General features: G+C 41.0%; 4 protein-coding genes across 6 annotated transcripts; 3 read left to right on the forward strand and 1 right to left on the reverse strand.

Annotated features, from left to right (window-relative positions):
- Positions 1–16: 16 nt before the first annotated feature.
- Positions 17–688, forward strand: LOC108136801. 2 transcript variants are annotated; one of them, XM_041709674.1, is made up of 3 exons: positions 17–287; positions 349–424; positions 493–576. In XM_041709674.1, exons 1-3 carry the CDS (start codon positions 91–93, stop codon positions 532–534), a joined length of 315 nt encoding a protein of 104 aa, XP_041565608.1. In that variant the 5' UTR covers positions 17–90; the 3' UTR covers positions 535–576. The 2 variants fall into 2 exon arrangements, with proteins under 2 accessions (XP_041565608.1, XP_017113686.1); XM_017258197.2 differs by having other exon boundaries at positions 20–287; positions 349–688.
- LOC108136798 (trimethylguanosine synthase) lies at positions 685–2,628 on the forward strand. Its single transcript, XM_017258190.2, has one exon. It carries the CDS (start codon positions 685–687, stop codon positions 2,062–2,064), a length of 1,380 nt encoding a protein of 459 aa, XP_017113679.1. The 3' UTR covers positions 2,065–2,628.
- Positions 2,629–12,965: 10,337 nt separating this feature from the next.
- On the forward strand, positions 12,966–16,924 carry LOC108136951 (homeobox protein Nkx-6.1). Of its 2 annotated transcripts, XM_017258434.2 has the most exons (4): positions 12,966–13,211; positions 13,275–13,324; positions 14,838–15,784; positions 16,400–16,924. In XM_017258434.2, exons 3-4 carry the CDS (start codon positions 14,899–14,901, stop codon positions 16,906–16,908), a joined length of 1,395 nt encoding a protein of 464 aa, XP_017113923.1. In that variant the 5' UTR covers positions 12,966–13,211; positions 13,275–13,324; positions 14,838–14,898; the 3' UTR covers positions 16,909–16,924. The 2 variants fall into 2 exon arrangements, with proteins under 2 accessions (XP_017113923.1, XP_017113922.1); XM_017258433.2 differs by lacking the exon at positions 13,275–13,324.
- A 48-nt stretch (positions 16,925–16,972) lies between these two features.
- LOC108136950 (vam6/Vps39-like protein) lies at positions 16,973–20,255 on the reverse strand. The gene is made up of 7 exons (XM_017258432.2): positions 20,102–20,255; positions 19,561–20,033; positions 19,250–19,499; positions 18,926–19,173; positions 17,980–18,863; positions 17,526–17,928; positions 16,973–17,465 (listed from the first exon to the last, which is right to left on the reverse strand). The coding sequence occupies exons 1-7, from the start codon at positions 20,169–20,171 to the stop codon at positions 17,163–17,165; spliced, it is 2,631 nt and encodes an 876-aa protein (XP_017113921.1). The 5' UTR covers positions 20,172–20,255; the 3' UTR covers positions 16,973–17,162.
- Positions 20,256–20,289: the final 34 nt, after the last annotated feature.

The following is a 20,289-nucleotide window of genomic DNA, read 5'->3' on the forward strand; positions in this document are numbered from 1 at the left end:
ACCACTTACGATGGTCACACTAGTTCGCATGCACAGTTTTGTTCTGCATTTATTTATTAATGGAATTCTACGCGTTTTTCCACGAAAGTAATGTCGCAAGAGCCAGCAGTCGCTGCCCCAATTACCCCTGAATACTGTCACTTCTTCAAGACCCTGCTGGTCGAGGAACTTGAGCTTGAAAACAACTATCTGAGGCTACATTACGGCCAGGCCGCAATCATTGGACGACTAGCGTTGCAGTCGGCACACTTTTTTTTGGAAAACGTTCGCGTTAGAAGTCTGCCAGAGTGAGTTTAACTAAGCTATGCACTCATTAGTTCGTGATACTCATATTTCCCGCCCATTCAGAAATTGCTCCTTGCCCGAGGGCGCCGTATCCTTGCTCCTTTTGGGACTCACCCGCGAGAAGGCCATCGAACAACGCGTGAGTACCGGCTGCTATTGCATTGTGCGCGGTGAAGTGGTCCTGTGCAACGTCCTGCATTCCAACAGTTCCACACTGACCGCCCGAGGAGTAAACGAGCAGTTTGCTAGTCTGGCCCATGATCCGATTGCCCAGAAACAGTTCCTCAGCAAGCTACGACTAACACACAAACCGGCCATCGATTTGTGGTTCATCCAGCCCATCGACAAACCAGAAGATCTGCTGACTCGCAGGCTAAAGATTAGGGGGCTGACCGTGAGATGAACACACACTACCTCACCACTTCGCGAACCAATCCGCAGTTCTACATATTCAGCCAACTCTTTGGGGACGACACCACTTGGAGCAGCTGCGATTGGGAAAGCATTCAAAACGCTTCCTGGCAGGAATTCTGGCAGCGTGAGGGGCACGAGCTCCTCGAGCAGAAGTGGCACAAGCGATTTCCTGAATACAAAGACCTTATCGAAAAGGTCACGTCGGAGGAGCAGGCGCTCTGGCAGGAACTGTGGGAGAAGCACGCCAACGATTCGAGTTGCAAGTTCTGGTACATTTTCAGCTGTGCATTTGAGAACTACCAAAATGAATTGGTCAAATCATTTGGAGTTAACTTCAATGGGACTTTAGATGTTATTGAACAGGATTTACAAAACCTAAGCGTTACCAGTACGACGAAAAAGTCAAAACAGCGAAAGCCCTCGGCAAGCGAGGAGCACGAATCTTATCTAACTGCCAACGACGACCCTGAAGAGTTAGACGAGCTACAGCAGCTACTTCTTTTGGGACTGCCCACATCGTTTGCGTCAAAAACACATAAAAACCACAAGCAGAGAAGGCAAATAACTGAATCTTCTGGCAGCGAAAGTGAGGATAGTGAAGATCTTCTAACCATGGAAAACGATGAAAACCGAGCGCTACACCGCGTTCAAAGCGGTTTCATACAGAGGAACAAACGCAAGCAAAGGCAAGTTGACAAACTCCGGGCCAGGATGCCCGAGTTCATGCTGGAGGAGAACGGCCAGATGGTCAAGTACTGGTTCAAACGTTTCTCCTTGTTTTCCCGCTTCGACCGGGGCATCCGGCTGGATCGCGAGAGCTGGTTCTCGGTGACGCCCGAGAAGATTGCCAAGCAGACGTCCCGACGACTGGCCTGTGATCTGATCGTTGATGGCTTTTGTGGATGCGGTGGTAATGCCATCCAGTTTGCCAACACCTGTGGCCGAGTCATCGCCGTTGACATCGATGCCGAGAAGCTGGCCATGGCCAAGCACAATGCCAGCATTTACGGAGTGGCCCACAAGATCGAGTTCATTCATGCCGATTTCCTGCAGTTTGCGGCCAGCACACGGATTCGCCCGGATGTTGTATTCCTAAGCCCTCCCTGGGGTGGTCCCGACTACCAGAAGCAGGCCAACTTCGACATAGAGAAAAGTCTGCTGCCCGTGGGCGCCAGCAAACTAATGCAGCTTTCCCGACGACTGGCAAGTGACGTTTCCTTCTTTCTGCCGCGCAACGCAAACATGAGCCAGGTGATCGCCTTAAGTGGACCGGGTCAGCAGTGCGAGGTGGAGCACAACTATCTTGACACTCGAATGGTCGCCCTGACTGCCTATTACGGTAGTGGGATTATAAAGCGTAGTTAATGTCATGTAGTTTTATTTAAGCTAAAAATGAGGTTTTTATATAATTTGATGATTACCAATTAATCGTTAGTGATATAAACTACAATGTGTATCAGCATATGTTTTGGTATCGTTAAATTTGAAAGATTCTTAAAAACTATTATTATATGTTTAATTCTGAATTCAATGTTTTATTTCGATTTACTTAATTTAAGTGAGTAAGTAATAAGACATTCAGCGGCGGTTTGATCAGAACCCTTTAAATATTATAATCTTTTAGTAAAACATAACTTTCAAAAGAAACCCAAGATAATCGAAATATCTAAATAAAATGTTTAGTTAAGTTGTACATATGTACAAGGAACAATGTATATATGAACAAAATATATTTACAAATCAATGGTAATCGTTTTGTCAGAATCAAAAGTACCTTTCAGAACTGATGTATTTAAAAGTTATAATTTGAGTATCCTAAGCAATGAAAACTTTCTGCTGTGAAACATTTTAACTGATATGTATATTCAAAGAATACTTTTTGCTAAAACCACAGGATGCAAGTAAAAAGAATGCCAAAAATCCTTGTAATTATGCATCAAAGAAACATGCAACCGTTATTCCACGTTTTTTGTTCATTGTTTATCCTCTTAAGTTTTTGGCTCCCATTGCCTCACGGATTGGAGAAAAGTTGACTAATGAATAAAGTCGCCTCGTATGTAGCACACCAGAAAAGAGTTTTTTGTAACCCATCTAGTCGTTTGTGTGCGTTGCTTGTTGATTGTTGCCAAGTGACCGGAGATGCCAACGAGTCCGAGCTCTTTAGCCAATTTAGACAGCTTAACAAAAGCTCAACTGACCACTGGTCAATGGTCATAACCATAACGTTCCCCAAATCCCATCTTTCAACTCGCTCTGGACTTTTAATTAAAAAGAGGAGGAAACAAAAAGTGCGTCAATTTTTAAGAACTTTGTGACTTTGGCAAAAGCATGAGGGGAGTGGAAAACGATTCCTGAACCTGGCAACGTCGGGCGGGGGCAATTAACATGTTCGTGTCACAGCAGGAGCAGCAGCTTCTCCGGAATTCCAAAGCAGACAACGAGCTACCAGAAGCAACAACCCTTTTCATGGCTTACAGGATACTTAGGGCCATCGAATGGGGTGAGTTCGGTTAGAGGGGTAACGGTGGAGGCGGGGCATGTGCGGAATTTATAGCTGCCAACTGGCAACGGAGATATTTTCGCCCCTTCACTTCCCTATTGCGGCAAGTGCCGCAATTAGTTTGATTAACTTATTAGTGTGCGTCGGAACAACTTGGGCGAAATTTGGAGCATACTTCTCAGCGCTGATTTGTGGGATGCCACGTGAATGGTGGATACTTTCGGGTCTGGATAAATGCTATAAGCACGGCTAAGGGAGCGTCGATTTGAGGCCGTACAGTAAGTTGTGAACGATTAGGAAGACTTTCATAAGATCTGCATTTCTTCAGAAGCTTTCTAAAGCCAAGTAATTGTTTATTGGTCCACCATTTTGGGAAGCTTTTGGGAAATCAAGAAAAACTTATAACGGAATAAGAAACCGGTTATAATTGCTTTTTCTGGAACTCAAATCGTCTGCCCAAAAATGTTGTGACTAATAAAGTTTATATTGACATTCACTTACCTTTTATACTTCAATACACCCCCTCGATAAACATTGAGAAGCAAGCTTCGTTGTCGAAGATAAAAAGCTGACTTTTATTGTTATTAAAATACCGGGGAATTGCTCGTCACGCGTCAACATCGGCATTATCAGCTACTTAAATCTAAGCTCCCCATCCAGAAATGCTTTCTGGTTTCAATTCTGGACCACCGTTATCCTTTATTAGGTACACGTAATTGTCGTTTTAACAGTCGCGGACGAGGGGTTGACAATGCTAACAATTTCAATATGCTGGCTGGCGGCCCATAAAAGGCAGGCATCTCTCTAAATATATATATATAGAAATATATTTTATTAGAAAGCAAACACGTGTTCACAGCTCATCTCATCGTGTGGCAAGTGGCTGCGTTCGCCGCTTGGGCAAAAAACAAATTAAGTCACCCTTTTATTACGCTATTTAATTTCCAGCGTAATGTTGTCAACCTTCTTGACAAATGGTCACCCAAAACAACGAGGCCCTTCCATCCACATTCACCCCTCGACTGACAGCCTGTTTGATCTGTAATTTGCACCACTTGATGATGGCTTTAGCCGGGAATCCGGACTCGAATCCGGAGTCGCTAAGCGGCGAGGTGGTTTATTTGTGCCGCAAGTTGCGACAATGCGGAAATGCGATTACGGCGTGCAGTCCATGGGAACTGTGGAAAATGCGATTGTTCGGCTCCGGGTGCAGGTGCAGATGCTTCATGGGCTCATCAAATTAGGATGGAGGGGTTGTAATAATTGCCTACTGATTTATAGCAGATCCTTGGATCTGCTCTCTGTAAACATTGATTCAAAACAGAATGTTGGCGTAGTGGTTGGATTTTCAAGGTTTAATTACACAGGTCCGCAGAATCCGGACATTGTTTGCACCGGAATTAAAGCTACTGATTCAAAAATGAAAACTTTTCATCAAGTCCCAGCATTGAGTGCTGAAAGTATTAATTGTTCGGCTTATACGAAGGTACTTTTAAAAGCTTTATATGTAAGTTAATTAGTCACTCATTAATTTTTGTCACCTGTAACATTTAAGCAGCTTTACTAAGTCCTACAAATGACTTTATAGTTAAATATTTTATAATTTTTATCAAAACTGAAGAGAGTCATTAGTTCTAAAATTATATAAAAATGGTTTTATTTTTGTTATTATTCAGCTGACAGAAACTTTAAATTGTATTATCTAAATCAAAAAAATGGGTTTCAAAAACTCTTCAAGTTTTAACTTTGAAATATGTTTTTTTTATTTTTATTTTTTTTTTTAATAAATTTATATACATTTTTTTGATGTTTTCTCTATGTTTAACGAAATTAAATTTAAAGAAATCATTTGTTATTAAAAATCAAAGAAAGAACAATTATACAAAAGTAAGTTTTTATTCATCTGCCGCGCTGTGATTGCAACTAAATGGTGGCACTCCACATATTGATTAACCGTTTTTCATTTGGTGGCAGCCATTAAAATTAATAAACGTTACAAGAGCAGCTACAACAAGCAAGGCAACAACAACAAACAGGAAACCAGCAGCAATTATATACACCAGCATCATAAAGATGAAGGAAAAATGTGAGGGGAGGAAAAATAGAGGGAGAGAAACAGAACAGTTATCCGCCCACTTGCCATTGATGGGCAATAAAAAAAGTCAAGTAGAGCGCAAAACAAGAGCAATAATATTTAATAAATGTGCACAGGGCCGGGCAATATTTATATGTATATAGTATGTGTATGGATGAAATTCCTCTTGTTGTTGGTGGTGGTTGAATGCGAAAAAAACCATAAATAAATAAACGAACTTACACCCACACACTTACATGTAAAGTTACAATGTGTTCTTCTACCACACTTAAAAATATATACAATTCAAACTATTTTCAACAATTGAAGTGATTTGTCATAAACATAAATAGCCAAAATAACTTCCTAATACATTTTTTTTAATTAATGCATTTATAAAGCAAGTTAAATAATATTTGTAAATATTTTAACTGTCAATAGTTTGTGGTACTGTAACGAATTAAAATTGTACTTTTTTTTCAGTTTTATAATAATATATAATTTTTCGTAAAATAATATATTCCCGGCTGAACTTTATAAGCTGAGAAATGTTTTATATAATTGTTTTAAGTGTTCCTTCCCCCTCTCCATTTTCCCGTTTTCCTTAGCATAGGTAGGCAGACTCTATGTAGGTGGATGCGACTGTGTGTGTGTGCCATGCATTTTTGGTTGAATACTTGAGAGCAGAAGAGGCAGCAACAACAACAATATGGTAGTTAGAGAGCCGCTCACTTACAGGAAATCCAGACCACCCCACCCCTTTCCCTTACCCTCCCACGCAACATCATTCTTCATGGCATTTCGGTGAAAAAGAATGCTTTTGATCTTCACAAGCGAATGATTTTTAATATGACTTTTTTGTGTTGTTGTTGCCTACAGGGGGTGGATTTTCCGGGGAGAGTGGTGGCTGAGAAATACGGCTGTGGGCGGCGAAAATATGTTTGAGCCATGGGAAAGTAAAGTGCAGCAGCAGTCAATCAAAAGCGGCAGAGCATTTATTATACTTTTTTTGTTGTGTACATACACATAATGGCTGTGATAATTAATTAGCTTAATTAAATACCAATGCAAGTGCAGCACACGCACATACAAGGTTGTTTCACCGCAGCGCCTAAAATTAGGCAACGTTTGAATTTGCGAAGTTTAACCGAGGAAAGGGAGAGAAAGGAAGCACTCGCATAATGATGGTAATTTGTTGGTTTCGGCAAAAGAGCAAACGGCATCCTTGGAATTTCAATTAATTTCCATAATTTCCAACGCTTTATGAGCGAAGAAGCGAGCACTTAAGAAGGCAAGACAGAGACGGCGAGTGAGAAGAGCGAGCGCGAGTTTTCCTTATCGAAGGGGATGATTTTTTCTGCCCTGTTGTAGCTTTGTGTGTGTCCTTTGTCCGTGGGTGATTTTTCCCGCCCAGTCAGCCGCCCAGGACCCCATCGCTGAACGTTAAATGATTAGAAAAGTGTGCCCGAATCGCATCCTGGCTCAGGTGAAAAGGCTTTTAGCCCTGTATTTAAACGGCATTAGCTAACTGTTATTCAAAGCTCACAAATACTTTTTTGTATTTTACACTTTTATGGCTTGCTAAAATGTAAACGAACCAAAGGCTTAAACTATGTATTTAATACTGTAATTTATAAAATATTATTTGCCAGATAAAGATTTATTTAAACTCGTTAGTAGCAATATTAAATTTCGTTTCCGTTTAGTTATAATTCTATCTTTTGCATTTATTTAACTCGTTACTCGAAGAGTAAAAAGGTATATTGTATTCGTTGAAATTAATGTAACAGTACTGCCCTGTCCGTCTGTTTTATTTTTGCCTATGCAGAGCACGTTTTTTTCAAAATGTGGTAGTATCGAGATATGTATGTGTGTTTCGGTCATAACTATTGATAGACACAAACATTTTTAAAATCGAGCTATTATTTAAGAAGTCATTGGCAAAATGTTCTGTTATTGAGCTCTAATAGTTATTGAGCTCCACTAATTTGTTTTTTCTTGATTTTTTGTATTGAATACGTGAAAACTGGTGAACATAAGTGTATGTTATTATTATCTGATTATTCCTTTATTTAGTTTATTGCTCGATATTGTGTGCTTTGAAGTTAACTAATTTAAGGATAAGAAAAATAACAAACTCATATTTTCTCAAAAACCGCATTACCATTTGCAGCAGGGCAAACAATTTTTAATTAAAACCGAAAGTCCCTCTAATTGGTTTCCCCAACAATATGCAATTATAAGCGCAGTTATTAGTGCTGCGAACATAACCAAATACATTTTCAATTAAAACAATGACAGGCCACCGTAAAGTCTGTTTAGGTTTTGCATTATTTTTGCCATAGCAAAATTGAATCAAAAAATTGAAATTAATTTTTGGCGGAATGAAAAGCAGTCGAAAATATTTGTTTCGAGTGGCTCGCCAATAGCGCAGAGTGCAGCATTTTGGCCAAAAACCAAACCAGGACCAAAAACTCATTTTGAATATGGCCAAGAGCGGGTTGCATACACACTCAAGTGGCCGTAGTGGCAGCAAATGCGACGGAAGAGCCACCAGAATAGCCGGATTTAATTAAAATCCCAAAATGGCTGCCCTTTCACCTGATTTGCTGGCCGTTTGTTGCCTGGTTTTGAGGGCAATCGAAAAATTTCTAATTTGCCGCTCATTATAAGTTTTGATGTTGTAATTAGTTTTTGAATGGGCTTTGATTTGTCGTTTTGAGAGGTCTCTAAAATTCAATAGCCATAAAGTTGCAAGCAATATAGTATTTCCCGATGCGAGGCCGTAAAAAAGAGATTAACATTTCGTTTATTTCGACCCATAAAAGGAATTTTGTACAAATACATCAAAAAGAAATGGATGGGGGAATGTGGAAAAAACGAGGAAGTAAAATTGAGGAAAAATCAACATTATAAACAACATTATTAAAAACATGCCGCAAATGTTTTGCTCCTCTCGCATTTTTGAGTCCATTTTGTTGTGAGCCAGTGACCAAGAAAAAGGGGGCAGGACGACCAGAAGGGGCGTCAGTTGATGGGCAAAGAGCAAAAGAGGTTGGGTGCGCAACCTCATGATGATGTTCTGCCCGGCAAATGAATGCCAACCGAGGGGTGAAGGCAAGTCAAGGATGAGGGCTAATAAAATTAAGCTCTGCTAGGAGATACAGCCAAGAAAGGGAAGGATGTGGTGGTCAGGGGATTAAGTTGGTGGAGCAGCTAAGGCACTTTGTTCCTGCTACTCTGTGTGTGGGTGTTTGTGCCACAACGTCATGCGGCTCCATAATAATAAAAATATTTTCATTAAATGAGAAATGATATCAAGGAGCACGCGCAATATACAGAAAGTGTCCTCAGATATTATATGATGTAATTTAAGCTTTATCATCCAATAATGAAAAGTGTTATAATTTGTAAGCAAGTAATTTCTTTTTACAAACTAAAATTTGAACATTTTAAATAATTCACGCGTTTTACTTATCTCCGAAGTTGTGTTTTAGATAACAAACAACATTTAAAAAAGTCAAATAATAATTTCAAAATACTCCAAATAAATTAAAACATGTCCACCTCATAATGAAATAAAGAAAACAGGATAACAACAAAAATTTAAATGAGTAATACTATGCAGTTATGCTCTTTAAATTTCAAGTAAGCACTAAAAAAAAAAATTAATCCAAAAATATTACTCACCCACAGTATTGCCTTTTTAATTCGACAGGTTGGAGGTGCATCGCAAAAAGATGGAAGCCTAGTTTCCATAATGAATCCCGCGATACAGCCCTGTGCCCGGTTGAACGGTAATTTCATTTGGCAGTTTGCCGAGCTTCTCTTTTTCCTCTTTTTCCTCACACTTTTGCCCTTTTTTCGTACTTCCTGGCACTTTTAACGTAATAATTCATAATGAAAAAAGTTTCCTTGCCGCTTGTTTGTGTTTTATTTATTAGATAACATTATAATGTTTGTGTGCGGGTGAGTTTTTATTTAATAAAATAAATAAATGTTATGGTTATGGCAACGCTCTTGCTGTTCGTTCGTCTCTCTACCTCCCTTCCCACTTCCTCGCCCATCAAGAGCCAAAAAGGGACATCATCATCATTATGCCTCTTATCTCATTTTATCTCTCGTACGCAGAGCTAGAAAAACAACAACGACGACGAAGTTTATCAAAAGGCCAAATGCACAACAACAATGGCAACGTTGGCATAGAGCTTTCTTCCTCTCCTGCTCCTTTATTCTCACCCGTTTAAGAGCATGCGCAGTGCATCTCGAGGTACATATGTGTGGGTTTTGTGGGGTTTCGTATTGTTTTTGTTGTTTGCACCTCAAAAATTATTAAAATTGTGGTAGATAAATGAAAAATAAAATATGTTTGTATGTAAATAGTATATACGAACAGGCGTTTACTTGCAGTTTAAAAGAGTAGTCCCTATTTCTCTTCTCCCCACTCTCCATTTTGTTCTGCTGTGGCCGCCATTGCTAAACGCCGACGCCAAAGTCTGCGTCTGCGTCGACGCCGACGTTGACGTCAGCGTCAAGTGGCAGGCCAATTCTTGTGGGTACATTAGCACTAATGATGATTGAAACGACAAACGTGAGGCCGAAGCACCCGAAAGGATCCTCTCCATTCCCAACTCTCTGTCCCCCACTTCCCCTTCCCCTTTTCGGCTGCAAATTCCTGGCTTTGATTTCTGAATTTGTCTCTCTTTGGTTTTTTGAAGGGGAATGGAAAGTTGGCGATGGCGTGGCTGTGAACATACATCGAGACAATTTTTAAACCATTTAGTATCGTTAGAATAAACCCAACAAATCATAGATGGACTTACTTTGCTCGTGTTTAAATTATTAATGGTACACTTTTTAAAGTTATAGCAAAAGTTCTAGAATATATTTTCAGACAGTCTAAAATAACTGAGATGAGGTATTAGAAATACAATTTTATAATTCTTTAAAGATTTTTCAAATTAATTATTTTGTGCTAAAAAATATGTTAAAATCATTTATTTTATTTTCCTCTGTGTACGGCATCATTCATTTGCTTTGTTCTTTTTTAGGATTTTCCATTTAACGTTCTTTTGCATTGATTTACTTTGATGGGACGCTAATTGGGGCGCCTCCTTCGTCTTTCTGTGTCCGCTATGTCCGCTCGTAATGATCGTTGGCATTCCGTGTAGTTTATTGAAGACCCGCCCGGCGAGAAATGGGGTGAGGCAAAAGGGTGGCTAATTGGGGTTGTGTTTTGGGTTTGCGCTGTGGCCAAGTTAGTTTGACTACTTAGGTGGTCGATTTCGGCTAAAAGTGAGTAGAACTCAATAAATCTGGTTTGCTTAATCAGATTTTGTTTGTATTTTAAAAACAAACAGCTAGGTAATTTATATTTTTCACTAACAGGAATGGATATACTCAGATTTGTTTTATTAAGTTCCAAAGGACTGCGTTGCAATTCTACAAAATTCAAAGCTGCATTTTATACACAACATTTGTTAAAAAGGAACTTTTTCGAATTTTTTTTTTAATAATTCTTTTAAGCTGGCGTATTACCAATTTGACTGAAAAAAACTCTTATGTTTAAAAAAATATTAGAAAAAATATGGCTTTTAAATTTTTTGCATTACCGTTACATCATTTTATTAAATCTTAATATTCAACTTTTATTATTGTGTATCCACGATGTATTTTCATCGCTTATTGCTTCATTAATTATGTCTGTCCCCACATCACTCTTTCCCAGGGACTTTTTACAAAAGATTATTAATCCAGCGCCGCCATATTGTTTGTTATTTATTTTTCCGCTGCTTTTGGTTCCGCCCATTTTTCCATGAGCAAGGGAGACGGAGCAAGTCAGCCAATTACCCATTTATATCATAATTTCAATAAGTTTTCATACACTCGCCCTCGAAACCGAACCGAATGAGTGTGGGCAAGGTTGCTCTGATAGGTGGGTGGTTTGGGTGGTGGGTGATTTTTTTTTATGTAACTGCCTGGTGGTTGCTTCTGAATGATAACGATGATGATGACAAGGCTTCGGTTGACGATGTAATTATACCTCTGCTTCATCTCATTTTTTTTCCTTTCTTATTTTCTTTTTTTTTCGCAGCTCTGCTTTAGGTTGAGAGCAGGGTTGTCACTTGTTATTATTATAATTATCCGCGAAACGTTCATTTATATATATATATATATATATAAAAATAGATCAAAATAATTAAGTTTACCTTTGACCACAAGTACCTTAACATAATATTATTTCCCTAGGAGTAAGATTTGTTATAAAGGAAACAAAACAAGAAAGAAAGCAAACTTCGGCAAGCCGAAGTTCATATACCCTTGCAGCTATTGCAAGAATTTAACATTTTTGAAAACATTAAAATTATGATTTACTGCGTATATGTTTAAAAACATTGAAGCTATGATGATTAGCAACTCAATTATTTGATAGTTATTTTATATATTTTTATTATTTCTATCCGATTTTGATAAAATTTAAACCATAATTCTGAAATATTTAACCATTGCTATATGTCGAAGAACTGAACAAAAAATTAAAAAACAAAAAAGTTATAATTTTTTTCATTTATTTTTCCGATTGTTCCTATGGGAGCTATATGCTATAGTCGTCCGATTTTGATATAATTTAAACCGTAAATCGGAAATATTTTACCATTACTAAATGTCGAAGGGCTAAACAAAAAATTAGAAAACAGAAAAGTTATAATTTTTTTCATTTATTTTTCCGATTGTTCCTATGGGAGCTATATGCTATAGTCGTCCGATTATGATGAAATTTAAACCGTAAATCAGAAATATTTAACCATTACTAAACGTCGAAGAACTAAACAAAAAATTAAAAAACAGCAAAGTTATAATTTTTTTTCATTTATTTTTCCGATTGTTCCTATGGGAGCTATATGCTATAGTCGTCCGATCCGGCTCGTTCCGACTTATATACTACCTGCAATAGAAAGACAACTTTTGGGAAAGTTTCATGCAGATAGCTTTAAAACTGAGAGACTAGTTTGCATATAAACGGACGGACAGACGGACAGACGGACAGACGGACGGACAGACGGACAGACGGACGGACAGACGGACATGGCTAGATCGACTCTACTAGTGATGCTGATCAAGAATATATATACTTTATAGGGTCGGAGATGTCTCCTTCACTGCGTTGCAAACTTCTGACTGAAATTATAATACCCTCTGCAAGGGTATAAAAAGGGGACGATTTAGGAATACTCTTTGAAAAATACAATTATTAAACCGTTTTTTCTTATTTTTTACAGAAATGCTGCATAGAAATCGATCATATCATTGACTAAACTATGCTAAAAAATCAAACGGCAATTAATATTTATTTTCCTAAATGCTTTGACTTTTAAAATAAAAAAATACTAAATATATTATTTGAATGGGTATTGTTAATACCAAACTATTCTGTTTATGACAAAAAATCTTGTACAACCCTAGTTGAGAGCAAAAAATGTAGAAGGAAAGGCGGCTGGAGAAATCACAACGGCAGCTCACAAACACCCACAAAAAGAATCGCTCACTTACCCACACAGTTACGTCAAAGAAACGCTGCCGACGCCAACGTCGCTGCCGGCTGCCGTCGCTGCCGGCGTCGGCTGCTGCCAATATTGTAAAAATTTTACGGCCACGAACTTTTCTGTTCAGTTTAGTTTGCAACACGTTCGCGTTCGCATTCGTTTCCGGTCATCAAAAGTTTAACCGCTTCGATTTCCAGTGCGATTTCCGTTACAGCCGACCGTAAGGCGCATAACTGTAGGCAATACTTTTTGCAGTGCCGTCGGAAAAACTGTTTTCTTTCTGCGGAAGTGTCAGCGAAAATCGTAGTTGAATTTTGGATTTATTGGGATTACCTTTTATACGGATCACAACTGAAATTGGATTGAATGCACTTAAAAGTCGATTGCTAAAAAGGTTAGTGCATGTTGCTGTAAAAATAAATTTTGTGTGTAAAGCAAAAGACCGACGGCATTCTAGTTTCAAAGAAAAGATTCCGTATACTGCTTGGACAATTATGCAAATAATCAGTAAGACAAATATTTCTTGTAGAATATAAAATTTAACCATAAAGATAATATGCATACCACATAATATAATATGAACCGTTTATGAATGTTGCCTTACTTGCTTCGTGGAGATAAAAAAAATAATCCACATTAATGTATCGTGTTGTTCATTCCATTTTTAAGTTATTTGAACAGTTACATACTTAAAGACAAATACATTTATTTATTTTTTAATTGTTAATTGTTAATTTTTAATTGTAAAATTAATAAATTAATAAATTCTTAAGTTGAAAACTGTTTATTGGTATTAATATTAATCAATTTATAAATTGATTATTTATCAAACATTAATGTCATTTTGGTTGCTGTCATGTTACTGAGCTATAAAAAGAACCATAGAATAATACAAATTTTTACCTTTACGAACAATTTCTGCACAAATAATGCAGCTAGATTGTGTCCCAGAGATTTGATTCCGGAATGTGTGCGAAATCCACTTGTTACACCCAATTTGCATTTCTCTAATGAAGCTCATTTGGCACGCACACGACGTTTGCTTCAGCTTTTTAGTTAAATCAGCTTAAATGCTGCTTGAGACATTCACATATTTGGCCAAGAGCGCAAACAATGGGTGACAACTGAGTGGATGGCTGGGATTTGGAACGATTCACGCACCTGGAGAAGCAACTTCATCGGCAACATAAACAGCAGCAATTGCAGCAACCACAATGAAGCAGCAAACTGTGACAAAGTCTCAATTAGGCTATCACATTGCTACAGATTCAGGTTTACCTGGGAATGCGTGCGAGCGAGAGGACTTGCAATTAAGCAAATTAATGCACTGGCTGAGGGTGCAAAACGGAATTGGTGCACTGGGAATAAACATCACCTATTTGAGCTTTTCTTTAATATATAAAGTTCACTATTTAATCTTGTTTTTGTGTGATAAATATTGTTTTATTAAGTGAATTTATTAAATCTGATTTTTATATGAGAAACATAGTTTTGGGATTTTCTTAAAATAAGTTTAGCTTGTAAGTCAAATTTTTATATTAAAACAAATCAAAATCGAAACATCTTATGAATATATAAGTAAATTACCTAGTTCAAAAATAAACACAGGCCATATATGAATATTTTTAAATCTTTATTATTACTTTTTCATTCCGGCAGGTTTACATATACATATTTAGCTTAGTCGAACGAGATAGACTTCTATTATATTTTTATGTAGCATGCAACGTAACTTATTAATAAATTATTGAAACAGTAGGAAAAGTTTGTCAAATTTTTGTCAGGTTTCTTTGCTGCGCGTAGGGAAAGGCGCCAGGGAGGGGCGTTGTCCTAACCTGTTGTTGTTTCATTGTCCCAGCTCATACGACTGCTGACCAAGCACTTCATGGTAGAGCAATTCCCCTAGGCCGTGATCACATTTCACTTAATTGTGGATTTAATCAGAGTCGTTGACACCTGGCAGCCGCTGCAACTCAGCAACTGTTCAACAATTAATCTGAGGCATTTCTCCCATTTGCAGAAAGCGAGTCCCGGAGCCCAAGGGCAGTCGACAACTTGGAGACAGTGGCAAATACCTAAGCATGCTGCAGAATCCTTCCAAATATCACGCAAATCCCTTGTCGCACTTCCTGGCATTGCATAACACACAAGCCAGTGGCGGCGGAGGGTCAGGGGTCGGCGGACTGGGGAGTTTGGGAGGGGGCATCCCGGCACATGGTCAACCGCATCATGCGCTGCCCTCGGCGGCGCTGGCAGCGGCTGCTGCAGCGGCAGCCGCCGTCTCGGCGGGTCAGAGTTCATACCAAATTGAGCACCAGCAGCAACATCATAATCATCTGCAGCAGCAACATCATTATCAGCAGCTACACCACCCCCAACAGGATTGCCACCACCCACCGACAACAGGCAGCAACAACACCACCGGCAGCAGCAACACGAGCAGCAACAGTAGCAGCAACAATAGCTGCCACAGCAGCAACAGCAACCACCGGGAACAGTTGGCGGCGGCAGCCACTGCGACGTCGCACGCGCAGCTCATCGAGGCGGCAGCGGCGCATTCCTCCCTTGACGTGGGCAAGTCCTTTACCATCGCCGCCATTTTGGGCCTGCAGAGCCAGCGAAAAGACTACAACAATGCCATCAATCTGTCCCTGCACGACAACAACAACGGCGACGACAACAACAAGTGCTACACGAGCAACAACAACAACAACAACAGCAGCAGCAGCAACCAGAACAGCAGCAGCCAGAGTGTAAACAACTTTAATTGTGATAATGGTGGCGGCAGTGGACGTTACCTGCACGGTGGTCATCCGCATCCACATCCTCACCAGTCGGGATTCGCTGCTGTGGCCGCCGCCGTGGGAGCAGCTCCCTCCGCCCTGCAGAGCCTACAACAGCTTCACCAGCAACACCACGCCCAGCAGCAGGCCACGCTGAGCTTTCAGCGCGAGAAACTCAAGTCGGGTAAGAAGTATGACTTTAGTTTAATGCATATTGAATGCTAAGATTTTTTAGGTAAGAAATACTTGACTTTTTTTTATGGTAGAAGTACAACCAAATATACCTTATGGCAAAACAGATTTTTCGGTGTTATTCTCATAGCTGTAATTCCCGTAAATAGACGAACAATTAAATAAAACAAAGTGATCTGATAAAGATCGAACTCTACATGCCTTTACAGGATTAATATTGCAGCATTACAAATTTTCTTTTTAATTTTTGTAAGTTATTTTAAGGGCAGGCAATTATCCCAATCCCTTTAAAGAGAATTAAAAATTTAGGTTCTCGGAAAATCTTAATACAAACCATCAAAGTTATTACTTAAATTTGTACATTGTATTTAATGATAAATACCAAATATATGAATGACACTTTTAAATAAAAACAAAAATATTTAAAGCAGACATGTTGCATTTCAAAATGTATAAAAAATTAAATTCGTTTCAAAATAAGTTTTAAATAATTTAATTCAACTAATATGTCTATCTGACCCTAGCTTAAGTTTATTTTAATACAATCTTCTAAGAAATCAGAATCATTTACGCGCCATAATCTCATAATCCTATTGCTATTCCCCAGACTCGCACAAGAAAAGCGCGCTGAAGAACAAGCGCGTCCGGACAATCTTTACGCCGGAGCAGTTGGAGTGCCTGGAGGCGGAGTTTGAAAGGCAGCAGTACATGGTTGGGCCAGAGCGGCTCTACCTGGCCCACACACTCAAGCTGACGGAGGCGCAGGTGAAGGTGTGGTTCCAGAACAGGCGGATCAAGTGGCGCAAGCACCACCTGGAGCTCACACAGCAGCGACTCGCCATCATACGACAGACTCAGCTGCCGGGCACGGCGATACTGGGCAATCAGGTGTCGGTGGCTGTCAATGCAGTTCAATCTGCGTCCACCGATCTCACAACCGGATGCAGTGCAGCTTCTCCCAGCCTGCAGGAAGAGGATAACGAGGACAGTAAACACTCGCTGTCGCTTTCCGGCGCCATGCCGTCGATGAGTCGGGCTCAATCCGAATCGGATCTGTCCATCTGCAACGACTCCCTCGACGGCGATAGCCTCATGGATGGCAGCGAAGAGGCCTAAAATGCCCACTAGTGCAATGCAAAATTTTCTGTAAATATACCCAAATAAATAAGTACAATATGCGTTTTCTTTACCTCTGCGTGTCTTGCTGTCACTTTTAATTTATAAAAGCCAATATAAAAAACATGAGAACGGAAAAGTACATGTTTAGAATTCAATTGTTGTTTCTGTAACATCAATTAATTAAAGATATACATAATTACATTTAATTCACAATTTATACTTTGATCAGTTATCACAAAAGAGTAATATTTTTATTGCTGAGCTGCCGCCCTGGCTATGCGATCGTGACAGGATAGGTGCACGATCTGCCCGTTTGGGTAGCGCACGAATGCAGACTGGCTGGGTAAGCGCTTCCTGCACTCGGGACACACGCTGAACTCGTTTAGCTCGAAACTTATGCCCCGCTGCGCTTCCACCGCTGACTCCAGACGCGTGGCCTCCGACTCCAGCAGGCCACACATCATCTGCATCTGGTGCTTGTCGGCCAGCTTCTTGCGTATCGACTTCTCCAAGTATTTCTCCAACTGGGGCATGGGCATGTCATCGGGAAGATGCTGCCGGAAAAAGGTTGAATTAAGCCTTTACAATTAATAAGAAGTGCATGTTAAGATCACCTCGAAGATCTCGAATGGATCGATTTTTGTGGCGTGGGCATTAAGCAGTTCCAGGGCCACCTCTCGGTTGACTTGAACGAAATCTGGATGCAAGGCCACGCCCTCATAGGGCGGCTCTGTGGGTGGTATCAGTATACACTTGATGAGAGTGTGGAATATGTTCTCATCTTCTTTGAAGTTAGCTTCCGCATAGGCCGTTGCCTTGGCAACATCGCCCAGCACATGGATATAGATGGACAGCACCTTATCGTGCTTCTTGAGCCGACCCAGGATGAGGGCTCGCTCCTCCAGCAGCATGTTGGTGGGGAATTCCTCTAGTACGCGATCCGGTGAGTAGTCATTAGACTCATCCAGCATCTTGTAGAGCTTGGCGCGAAGTGGACTTAGTTCGGGAACTTGCTCTCTAGAATGCATTCGATTATAATCAACATTTTTGACTCAACATAAATCTCACCCTTTATCCTGCTGCGCAAGAAGTCGCTGATACTGCTCGCGATACTGCTTAATAAGCACATTGTGAAGCAGGGTGTTACTGTCCTTCCACACTGTAATAAGGTGCTCTAAATAGGGAGTAACCAGTGTCTTGTGCTTGCTTATCAGAAAGTCAAGGACTTTGGCTCGCGGCAGTGACTCCACCTCGATGAGTTCGTCAGTGAAAATGGACAGCCCCTCCTCAGGATTTTCATTCAGCACCCAATCAGCGAACTCGAAGATCAGCGGCAGATGATCAGTTCCCAGTTCCTGCAAATAGCGTATTGTTCGCTTTCGACCCTGCAGCACCGATCCCTCGATGCTCGCCTGCTCTCGGAGCAATTTAAGGGCATCCTTGTGTTTGCCCTTCATCTGGTAGAGGATGATCAGCTCCGAAATCTTGTTGTGCTTCTTTAGCGTCTTCTCAGACTCATCCAGGTGACACTGGTTGAGTCGGAGGAGCGGCGCCACCAGCGAGTCGTTCGTCTGAAGGTAGCACTTAAGCAACGTGGTATCTATAATCTCCAGCAGGGATTTTGAACTACTCTTGGTGTCGCGGAGCTTGACCACCTCCCGCTGGCGGGCCAGGGCCAGGTACTCGATCAGTGCCAAGTATGCGTTCTCCAGGTCGCTATCCTCCAGCGCCTGAGCACTGGAAGTGGGCACGGCGGCATCCCCGCTGCCAGATTTCGCCTCAGGCACTAAGTTCGGAAACAGTCTTATTACATCGTAGGGGTCTATGGCTGCCTTCTCGAACTCCTTCATGGCCGCCGAGAACTCCTTGTTGGTAAATAGCTCCTTGGCGTAAAGCATGTGTATCTGGCGAATGGTTTGGGTTTTGTCCTTGGCCGGTTCATCGGATATTTGCTTAAAATTTAGATTATAATGTGTTAATTTCTTCGTTTAGCAGGACGCATCTGTCTACTCACCGTCAGCTCAATGGCCAGTTGGAATTTCTTTTGCTGAAGCAACTGCTGACGCTGGATAGGAATTTCCACTAGGCGGATGCACCAAAGCTCTGAGGTGGCGGCAGCAAAGATAATCCCCTTGTCGGCATGGACCAGGAACTTGGTCTTTTGCAGTTCGGGAATGCTCTGTACCAGAGTGTCCTTGCCCACCAGGCTGCGCACCTCGATAGCATTGTTGACCCGACCCACGGCATATGGCTCATCCCATACTGTAAGTGATAGTATATTATAAGGAATGGAAAATTTAAAAAAAACAGAGTTGGCTTCCTAGTAGGATGTTCATACCCAAATCTAGCAATGGACTCGACCATAGCAGCGGAGTGAGGGAACTATTGCTCTCCATGGCACCCGGTCGCACGTCAGTAGAACTGTTGTTTGCATCGGTGTCCTTATATCGACTGGGATCAACCACGACAAGGTAACTGTCCTTGGAGATGCCCAGCATGTTGTTCCGGATGAGGCAGATGCAGGGATCCCTGCTGATACTGGAGGAAGTCAGGAACAGATCATGCTTCTTGGGAGTTGTGCTGGATATCTACAAAACCAAATGCGGGCATTAAAACACAATGTACCCATTAATAGAGAGCCACTCTTACATCGTAGATCACATATTCGTCTTTGTAGCCCACGCAAACGGCATGATCCACCCAGCACAACGTGCGGGGCACGTCGCTTAGCTCGATGCTAAGCTTAAGGGAATCCAGCATGGTCTTTTTCCAAAAGAAGAACACCAGGCGACGTTTAATGGCGCAACACACCCGAATGAAGGTGGTTACATCGCCGGTGGTGGACTTTCGCGAGTCAACGTCCATGGTGAACAACGTACAACCCTTTGTATCTGGGGCACTGTGCATAAAGGCGAAGTTGCTTTCGATCCGGCTTATGTCGCATACCTGCACTTGGTAGTCAGTGAGCACGAAGAGCAGGTTCTCCGCGGCAATCACCTCCATTTGGGTGATCGGTTTCCGGCTGAAGTTCTTGTTGAACATCCGCATGTCCACGCCGGTCTCCTTGTCCACAGAGTACATGATGAGCTGCCCGCTGCGGGTGCCCAGAATGACATGGTTGCCTGGAATTGGAATGACGCGCCCGGTGAGTAACAGCAATGCTGGCGCGAAACTCCAGGACCCCACTCACCATACGCCGCAATGGACTCTATCTGGACGCCCTGCTTGAGGATTGAGTGCACGCTGTAGGCCTGGTGCATCCTGGTCCTGGCCAAAATAAAGGGTTCTTTATTCCTCCGCCAACGTTTATTTTTCTAGGTCCAGTGTGACCGCGCACAAAACGATTAAAAATGCCATTTCTGCTTTCTACGGAGTAAG

Source organism: Drosophila elegans, unplaced genomic scaffold, assembly GCF_018152505.1.
Source record: "Drosophila elegans isolate 14027-0461.03 unplaced genomic scaffold, ASM1815250v1 contig_476, whole genome shotgun sequence".
NCBI classification, from domain to species: Eukaryota; Metazoa; Arthropoda; class Insecta; order Diptera; family Drosophilidae; genus Drosophila; species Drosophila elegans.